Source organism: Arachis ipaensis, chromosome B10 (genome assembly GCF_000816755.2).
Source record: "Arachis ipaensis cultivar K30076 chromosome B10, Araip1.1, whole genome shotgun sequence".
Lineage (NCBI taxonomy): Eukaryota > Viridiplantae > Streptophyta > Magnoliopsida > Fabales > Fabaceae > Arachis > Arachis ipaensis.
The window spans coordinates 5,102,702-5,113,569 of NC_029794.2; the positions used below are offsets into that span (position 1 = coordinate 5,102,702).

A 10,868-nucleotide genomic window follows, 5' to 3' on the forward strand; every position below is an offset into this window, starting at 1 on the left:
AAAACTAAATTTTGTTATACAAATAGCATTTTTTTTATTATTAATGGGATAAAAAGAAAAATTTGACCAAAGTCCACATAAAATTTCAATTAATATAAAGATAAGTAAGTTTAATAATAATAAAAAAATCTCTATAAGTTCTAAGTCAGTTTTTCAAGAATCTTTCAGAGTATAGGTTTCGGAAAAAAATTACCAACAAATCTTAAAATAAATAAAATTATGTTAACTGGGTCAAATATTAATGCATTTTGAAAATATATATTTATATTTGTATAGAGTGTAATGTTTTTTTGAAAAGAAAAATATTAGATGCATAAATTCTAACACTTATTTAAAAAGTCTAATAAGCTAATTATTAGACAAACTCAATTTGATTAATGAAAAATTAAAAGAAAAAATATAATAAACTTTGAAGTGGGAAGCCCACTAGATGAAGGATTATGGTTACATCATATGGTCCAACTCTAATTCAATTATTCTCAACTGTATTTGAATAATTAATTTATTATGCTTAGGCTAAATATATAGTATATATAGGCGTATTATGTACGTATCATATAGTTTTTATCCTTAAAACTCATCTTGAAGGCGCATAATGAACCATAAAAAAACAGTGCATTGCAAGTAGTGACTATATTACTGGTAAAATAAATGCTTTGGTTTGGATTCAACTTGCTCCAGAAAGGTTCTTGTTTAAGTGTATTGTGCAGGGTAACATCTAATCTAAGACATACACCGTATAAACTACTGCAACTTCTACACTTCACACTTTCTTATCATAAGAATAAAGTTGCTTATGGACCACAACATGTGCCTTCTTGTGGTTGTCAACTCAAAAGAAAGAAAAGAGTATGAAACTTGCAAGAATAGGTATCAAATTAAACTTGGATAAGAAATAAAGTGATATTAATAATAATGATTTATCAGTTTGGTTTTCGTATTCCTAGTTTGTGGATGTTAATTCCTTGAACTATAATATTATAGATAACTAGTGAAGTGTCCGTGCGATGCACGGGTATGATAATTTTAATAAAAAATAAAGTTATAATTAAATTGTAGATATCTTATGATAAAAGTGCTTCTATTAAATAATAAGCAAAATATATTGTAATTGTAATAATATAATGAACATGTTAACAAAAAGGTTTACGAAGGCTAACTTTATAATCATGTATAAAATAATAACTTGATAGACGACTGAAAAGTTGTGATTATTATACATTGACAACAAAATTTTGGAATTATATACGGTCATTGAGGTTTTTAAGTATTTTTCTATAAACAATATTGATGGTATTACCTTTTGTCTTGGATGAATTATTCTTAATTAATACCTTTAAATCAGATTTTGATTTTATCCTTGATAGAGCAACATATAGTTGACCGTCGGTAAAAACAAATTTCGGCAAGTACAATCCCACAGTTGTTAAAGTTTGACCCTGAGACTTGTTAATAGTCATAGAAAATGAAACAACTAATGGAAATTGCTTCCTTTGAAACCTAAAAGGAATAGTAGCATTGTTGGGTATCATGTTCATCTGTGGTATTAAAACCACTTGACCTGCTTTATCTCCTGTTAATGTGATACATTCAATAACATGATTACCTAACCTGCATACCTATAATTTTGTGCCATTGCATAGCCCATTTGATTGATCAATGTTTTGTAGTAACATTACTGGTACACCTCTTTTAAGAGTCAACACGTGAGGAGGCAAGCCTGAACAATTTATAGAATTGAGAACATTTGAAGTGATTGTATCTAATTCAGATTTCATGTTACCTTCCTCTATGCACAATGAATCAGAGCTAAGGTAGGTCTTCTCCTCTCTAATTAAAGATTTCATTATGTGCTTGTTAACATCGTTGACAATATCAAGTGTAGGGGCAAGTATTATTCTGTCTTTAAAGTACGACCCATTGTTTAAATTTAGCAACAAATTTAGATACACAAAATTAACCAAAGAATTGAAACCATCTTCATTGTTATGAATAAGGATGTCTTCAGGTATGTTAACTTCGCTTTCTCCATCAGTAGAATCACCTGCCAAACCATCACCAATAGTCAATAGCCACTCAGCAAATTGTGAAATCTGTCTTAATTGAGTATGGTTAGCTCCAACAGTAAGCCGCATGTTGGTTGTTAGCTTTAAAACTATGCAGAATTTCCAGAGATATGATGAATTTATTGAAGACTGCACAATGTCTTGATGTGAGTCCATCGGTATGACTGAAAGAATCTGTCTAAAATCACCGCCTAACAAAACAACCTTGCCACCAAAAGGCATATCTGGATTATAACATTTCTCATACCTCAGAATATCCCGCAAGCATTTGTCCAATGCTTCATAACATAGTTTATTTAACATTGGTGCTTCATCTCATATAATAAGCTTCACTTTACATACCAACTTGGCTAACGAAGTACGTTTCTTGATACAACACACAGAGTCTTCATTTAGATCAAGTGATATCTTAAATTTTGAATGAGTTGTACGACCATTGGAGAGTAATAAGGATGCAATCCCACAAGATGCCACATTTAGAACAATTTCACCTCTACTCCGTATAGCAGCTGATAGTGTCTTGTAGAGGTACGTCTTTCCAGTACCACCATATCTATATACCAAAAAAAAAAAAACCTCCAACATCATCATTTACAGCACTAAGGACCTTATCAAATGCTTCACCCTACTCCAAACTCATGGTGGGTAAATTATTCTCCAACTCCTCCTTAAGCAAGGATAAATCGAAGTTCATCTCATCCATTATTAGAGGATCATCTATGCCATCTAGAGCATCGATAGTTGGGAGAGGCATCTGATCATACTCCTTAAGCGATCTACCATTAGCTTGTAAGTTTCCCTCAATCTTGAAAAGAGTTAGATTAAGAATTTGCTCTTCAGAAAGTTGTAACTCTGCAGTACATACAACAACTATTGTTAGTGTGGTGTTATGTATATACATAATAATAGAATATAATTAAATATACAACCTTTGCAATGCATAGCCTTTCTATGAGAATAAAGGATGTCTTCAGATAATACATGATAAAACTGTTCCCAAACCTTTATAGGACTCGAGATGTTGTTTGATAGTAAAAGAACAACAAATAGATCTTGAATGTATCTTGCAGAAGCCCACGTGCTTGCTTCCAACATAGCGTCAATAAATTCTTTATCATCTTTCAACAAACCTAAAGCATAACATGCTTCCTTGAATGTTGAATACACAACAACATCTACCGTTCGAAGATGGATGAAACTCATGCACCCTTTCTGAATGTTCAAAAGAAGTCTGAGGTATAATAGTCTTCTCTATTTCCACGCGGCACATGAGTCAACCTACCAATTGAAAACCCTTGCTTCCTTGGCATCCACATTGATATGTCCTCTTTCCATACAAATTTCTTAGGGAATTGGCTGTATGTAAGAGATCGGCCAAAAGGAAACAACTGATTAGCGAGTATCCATGCTAACAACTTAGTGAGCTTGCCATCCACCCATTTCTATGACATCAATGATATTTTCATGATCTCTAAAAACAACTGGATGTTCATTGGGTAAATGAAAAGGTAGTCTAATTACCGAAGACTCTTTTTGTTGTATGTCATACCCAAATGCCCTCCAAGCAGCCTCACAGGCAGATATGTACCTACAGTCATAATAATTACGTATCTCATCAACAACTTGTTTGCATTCACCATCACCTGTTGATTGATAAAAAGCAGTTGTGACCCTATCGTTGCCTTTGTGAACATACTTGAATAGATATTTTATTGCAGATGTCTGACATGTATGCTCGACATTAATGTGACAACCATACTTTAACAGCAGTGATGGATTGTAGGGTACAATGAAAGAATTGTCAAGAACTGTGTTCTTTTTTAAAATTGTGTGCCCATTGTCAAGCCTTTTATACTTTGGGAACCCAGCTTCATCAATGATAGTCGTTCTTCGAAATTGTTTTGGGTAGAATTTAGAGCAACGACCATTGATCATGCAAGGACTGTTCTTATTATGACGACCACATGGTCCATGAACGATGAACTTCTCCACGGCTGCATAGAGCTTAGGTCTACGTAACTTATCTGGTATCGCAGCACAGATCATGTTGTCAATGTCATTTGGAGATTTAGGTGTGTGTTTGGGATCCATGAACAGCAGAATATGAGCATGTGGTAAGCCGCGTTTCTGAAATTCTACAGTACATACATCTGCAAAAAATTAGACAATGCGTTAAAGATATTAGATGAAATCTAGTTAAATAAAGAATAATGTATTACTCACATGCAGATATCTTGCCAAAGAATCTCCCATGCTTAAAGTCCATAATAAACTCATTCAACTTTATGTGAAAGATCCTAGACACTATGTCAGGTCGATCTTCAACTTTAAGACCTGTGTCCTTTAATAGACGTTTAATCTCATCTCATTCAGGATTGCATGTTATTGTGATAAAATAACTTGGGTATTCTGCATATTTGCAAATTTCAAAAGCATCTTTACAATTATTAAACATATATCTTGGACCATCGGTGAAACTACTTGGATTATACGTTGACCAGTAGCCACAGCATTTGCTTCGCCTCTAACCAATGATTCATGTAGAGAGCTGTACTTATCAACTCTCAATTTAGGCTGGTTGTTTCGTATGAAGCTAAGATGTTCAGACTCTGTCATAGTGTAAGCATCCACTAAGAATTGCTAAAATAATCTTCTAGAATAAAATAAAATGGGAGAATCTTCAAATCTCATCTGAATTCGATATGAGAAGAACTCTCTCATGCTTATATTCTTTCTCTTATGTGAAGTACTTGCATGGCGTACAGAAGTTTCAATTCCTGGTCTAAAACCGTCTTCTTCATACGGGAATAATAAGGGATACTGAAGGGGCAAGTACAATGGGTGAAGAACGTCAATCCTTTGTAATTTCTTGGAAGTGATTTCGATGATTATATCTCTGTCTAAAATAGATTCATCAATATCTCCAACAATTAGAATAGAAACCTCTGAAGCAGTTGGTAAATTGTATAGTCTTCCATCCTTAACCCTATTACGAATAAGCTTCATCTTAATATCCGGACTATTCTCATTCTTGAACCTTTCTCTAGCATAATGAAAACTCATCGCCAGTTCATTGTGGTTATCCAACATTTTCTTTAGGTCATGGACAATTTGTCTTTCAATAGCGTTTGATGAATCAACGGAACTGGTATAAAGTTAATGAAAATAAATTAAATCTTATTTTTAAAAGAATTGAGAAATAATATTTCATCAACGTAAAAAAAATGCAGAGTATTATATACCTCGCAAAAGATATTCGATTTTCGATTTCATTCTCTGTATCATAAATATAAAGCTAGGCAAATTTGGGCCTATTACTTTCAACTGAAAGTAAACTACCGATTGAATGGTAATTTTGACCGCTGATTCAAAATGTAGGTGAGCTGAGCCATTATTGATGTTGCGATTAATTTTTCCAGCCATCGACGTGAAAGCAAACATTGAATTAAACTTACGTATGTGTCTCCGAAAATATTTTCCTTTTTCATTATCATTACAATGCAACTCTTTGAGACAAATAGGAACTTCTTTAAGATTTGGGAGCTCAACCTTTCCGTCCATGCAACATAATCTAAACTTTTCAATTTTGTTTCTCACACTTTTTGAGAGTCTCTCACCTTCTCACATTACTGCTTTACAATAAACACAATTATAAACCGGATCACCAGTATCCCAAGTATCTGCATATGTATCAATTTTAAGATTGTGTAATAATAAAATATTAATAATGTAATTTCATAAATTAAATGAAAAAAAATTACATGAGTTACCTTCTTCAACTGAAGGAGTAAATGATGTACCACATACATTGTGCTCTACGTTTGAAAATTATTTTTTATATAAATTAAACAAAACCATACAGATAAATTTTATGTATAAAATTTTTGTTGTTGTAATAAGTGATATAATAATACCTTCATTGTTATATGAATTATCACGATCAATGATGTCATTGTCTAATACAATGTCGTCAAATCCATCTATAACTGGAAGGCATTTATGCAGAATTGGATTTAATATTAAATAAATACCGCATATTAATATTTATTACACATAAATAAAATCATACCTTCGTGATCTTGATTATCTTCTAGAATTTCTGAATCACATTGATGATTAACTGAATTGGTAATAAAAGAAATTCTTAAACTAATAATTTGACGTCTTCATAAAAAAATTTTAACTAAACATTATAATAATTAAGTATCTAAACTAATATTTCCATTAAAAAATAGCTTAATAATAATTAGATACAAAGACTGCCGTATAACGTTAAAACTCAAAAAAATTAATCTTAAACGTCTAATTTGAGTTGTTTATAAAAAAAATTTGAGCTAAACATCATAATAATTAAGTATATAAAATAATAATTTTATTATAGATTAATTTAATAATAATAACATACTTACCATTAAGATGAATCCAATCTGCCACTATTTGTGATATTTGGAGAAAACTTCGTTATATAACAACTCGAGGAAGGTTGATCACCATACAATTCATTTGATGATATGAGTTTTCTTTCCCAATTGTTTTGATTCTAGACTGAATGGAGAAATGCGAAGAACAATTCGTTGATAACATAAATATTAGTTAATGGCCAATTGATTCTTGTGGACATAAAAATTAACACAGTGTTTTGTTCCAAAACAATTATATTTATTATTAAGAAGATAGAAAATTAACAGTACTTTAATTAAATATTTACATACCAATCGAATTATTTGATAGTGGCTGACATAAATCATTGCTGCTATGCAATATTTTTTTGGATATACTCGTTGATTTGTTTTTCTCACGTGGCCCATCATATACTTTATCAATAAAGACATGAGACTCGGTAGTAGAAGAATCCATAACATTTTCTTCGGTTGAGTTTGAAGAATATTTCCTTAGAGATGTTGCTGGTCTTTTGAGAGGGAGAAATGGATATTGGACGATGGCTGAATTATTTTTTTAACAATATTCAATAACACATGAATACATAGCAAATTTTAAAATCAATATATTGAAATACTTTGTAGTTGTCAAACTAACCAGTACTTAGTCCAGTCTCGAAACTTCTTTGATTCCTCTCTCTAATTTTCTGCTTCATGATTAATCTTCTTCTTAGCCTAGCTAACTTTGGGCTAATTTGGTAATCGATGGAGTCCATTCAAGATTGAATTGCTTAAAAAAAAAATTGTTACAACTAATTTAAAACTACGAATGAATAGTAAGAAAATAAGGTAAGTATATATTTCTCTAAGATTGATAAATTATAATTGATAATTGGTAATATATAAATATATGTGCAAGTGATTAACAGTGTGGTTGAAGAAATTTTTATAACAATAAATTGAAATGAAAATAGGAAAATATTACATTTTATGACGGAGGAAGGAAAAAGTAGTAAAGAAACGAAAATTTAATAATGTAAAGTGTAAAAAAAATTTAGCAAGTCAATTAATCAATTAAAAGGCATGAATTTGAGGGTGGAAACTCAAGTACAGTCGACTTCATGTGAAGTTGATAACTAAAAGCCATTAGATAAAAATTTAGTCAAATCGGTCAAATCATCTTTATCAACTTGACGTGAAGTCGACTTGAGTTTTTATCACCATAATAGAAATGTAAAATGTAAAAAAAAGTTTAGCACGTCAATTAATCAGCGACGAAGACAACATCCCTTGCACTGGCTGCGACCACTGCGACCACCACCAACACCATACCATCATCCACCACCAAAATAGCAACTACCGCAACCACGGCCGTAAATCAACCACCCCGGATTAGGTTGCCTCAACAGCGACAAATCCCCGGAAACTTGGAGCCATCACGAACAGCGTCAAATCCTCCACATCCGCTATCTCACAAATTCTATAATATCCACTTTCAACTTAGATTAGAACAATAAGAAGAATAAGAAGAGGAACTGAAGTGAACGGAGAAGATGAAGTAAAAAAAGAGGAGGAACTAAAGATGAAGAAGAAGAAAAAAGATCAAAGAAGAGTACGAAGAGAAAAAAGAGGAGACAGCTAATAGAGAGAAAACGTAAACAATGAGAATGATTTTTTTCTCCATATTTATTTTGAATTCAAAATTTAAAATATCACTGAATTGTTGCGGCGGACAAAGCCAGAGTAATATGAGAAACGCCACGTAGGAATTTCACTATGAGTATAACCTTGTTTTCATGGAATGTTATAGGATAGGATGAGGATCATGAATAATTGAATATATCCAAACATTTTTGAGGGAGTTAGTCAGAGAATCATGCATGCATTTTTTGAGTATTTGTAGCCACACAGAATAATATTTAATCAAAACTGCTTTGATTAACGAAATTGAAAAACCATCAGCACAAACAGTTTTCACCTTCAACAGTGACCAGTGGTTCAGTTCTCTACAAATATGAACACAAGCACAACATAACATATCCTGAATAGAACAAGAGGAATAGTGAACTCCTAGGTATTTTGTGTTGGTAACTTCTTCAGCAATCAGCAAAGTTTAGCTTTTGTCTCAACTTTAGGCACACAAGGATCTACTACCCTTTATTAAAGACATTTCCTTTTCCACATAGTTCTACTTCATCTCTCAGAATACAACAAGATCTTCCACTATAGTCTATAGATACTTAGTGGCAGGAAGCACTGATTACTTCTACCACTTAGGAAAGGAGAAATGATCATGTTTTTTTATACTCACTCTAGACTTATTAATGATTCAACTGGGCTTGAAGAATTTCAACTTGAGACCATCATTGACCATGCTCCAAATACCTCCAATGGAAAAGGCCAAGCTGAAACCAACACCTAACCAACCAAGAATCCAGTTGAAGTACCAGTTGAAGCTGTACTTTGTTGGCTGCTTTATGAGAACCCACATGAAGCAAGGATATGCAAAAGTCACCGGAAGAGTTAGTCCTCCTAACAAACCGGCAAGGCTTGAGAGGAAGGGAAGTGCCACTCCTATGAAGAATGACACAAATCCATAGAATACTCGAAAACCTGACCTCACCCATATCGAGCATGGCCGGTTAGTCCTGCTTGTGTAACCAGCTTCAAAACTGTCAAAAGCAGGCATTGAGTATATCTGGAAACTGCTTAAACAGTTGAACACAACAAGGAGGAATGTCAATGCTAGAAGTCCTCTTGATATGTCATGACTGTGAAATCCATATAAAGCAGTGAGAATCCCTCCAGAAGGCATCTGTAATATGAAAACAGCAGAAAAGTTTTAAGGATGCTGCATGATAGCAATCATGAATTTCCTCATGGAAATGGATATGTCTTCTATGGACATTTTTACATCTCAGTTCACTTACTTGGTTTCCATAGGCCCAGAATCCTCCAATAGCAATAGGAAAGAGGCACAATGCAATGAAGAAATAAGCAACCTTGGCACCTTTCCACATTGGCACACGAGCCGGGTGCTTAAAAGTCGAAGGCATTGTAGCCTGAAAGAGAAGATAAGCTCATATTTTCATTAACTAAAGAGAGAAAAATCAAAAGTTTAATTAGACAAAGTTTATGGCAAGGCATTATTAGTACCTGAATCTCTAGTGCCAAATTGTGGCCTCTGAAAGAAAATGCTACGATTCCAAGAGCATTCAAGGCAAGAAACAAAGATGCAGAAGATGATGGCGATGACAAAGGTTCATAAGAGATGGAGGGTGGCCTTTGTTGGCTCACAGATAGAACCCAAACCATGGTGGAGTAAGTGATTGCTGTCACAGCACCTATGAGTGAGAGCCCTGCAATTGAATTGAGGTTTGGAAGCTGAGACAGGACAATGGATAGAGAAGTGAAAACCAGGTACCACTCCACTGTGGTTAAAGGATTTGAGGTACACGTTGGACCACAAACTATTTGGAAGAAGAGTTTCATGGTTTCCCCTCCTATAAGGATCAATGCAGTTGTAGTTCTTGCTGATAAATAAACAGTTGGGAAGAGAGCAAGCCACACCCCTAATCTTTCCCCTGAAAAAGCAAGGTTGAAACCTTTTCAAATCATGCAATGATAGTTTTAGAATTGTTATATGTGTATGAATCGTCTTCAATTAACTTGGTTTGAGTACCCAACATAGTTTTTGAGGATCAATTATGTGTAAAGCATTCTTGCATTGTTAATTATGCAACTTTACATAACAATGTGATATAATAAATTAAACTCACCAAATGCTGCTTGAGCAAGCTCCACATATCTGTTGTACCTTTTTCCAGGAACAGTTTCATGTAGCTGAACCCAAAGCCATAAAGTGTACTGCTGCCAACAATATGCTATGGTTAAAGAAAGGATTTCCTAAACTATCCACGAAAATCTCAGCTAAAGACTTAATCCAAATCAAAGCAGTAAATATAACAAACAGTTGGTTTGCATAAAGGATGGGTTGGACTAAATATAAAAATATAAAATAGAATTGTATTATCAAATTTTAGTAATTTTAATTAGTTAATAATATAAAATAAGATAGAAGTGACTATTCATAATTGAATAGTTTTGGTTGATTAGACTAAAAAAATCGAAAAATACTCTAAATAAAAAGCCAAATTAACTTTAATATTAAATTCATTAATACGATTTTAATTTTATATAATAGTTAGATAATAAATTAGTAAAAGCAAATAGAAGGATGACTTTAATTAGTATTTGATAAAATATTCATTTAAAATAATTAAAAAAAATAAAAGTATGATATTATTAAAAATAATACATTTTTATGTTTAAAATACATTTAAATAAAATATTTGTATAATATAAAATTTAGAATAACATAGCTTCATGAACATTAATCGTTAATCAATTATGAACTAACATA

General features: G+C 32.6%; 1 protein-coding gene across 2 annotated transcripts in view; it reads right to left on the reverse strand.

Annotated features, from left to right (window-relative positions):
- The window catches only part of LOC107622607 (lysine histidine transporter-like 8), a 6,455-nt gene continuing 3,944 nt past the window's right edge, over positions 8,358–10,868 (reverse strand). The window contains exons 6-7 of one of the 2 annotated variants that reach the window (XM_016324569.2): positions 9,376–9,507; positions 8,358–9,260 (exon numbers count right to left, since the gene is read on the reverse strand). In XM_016324569.2, the coding sequence (XP_016180055.1) occupies positions 8,775–9,260; positions 9,376–9,507 (618 nt within the window). In that variant the 3' untranslated portion in view covers positions 8,358–8,774. The remainder of the gene's footprint in view (positions 9,261–9,375; positions 9,508–10,868) is intronic. The other variant, XM_021112870.1, reaches the window with a different exon arrangement.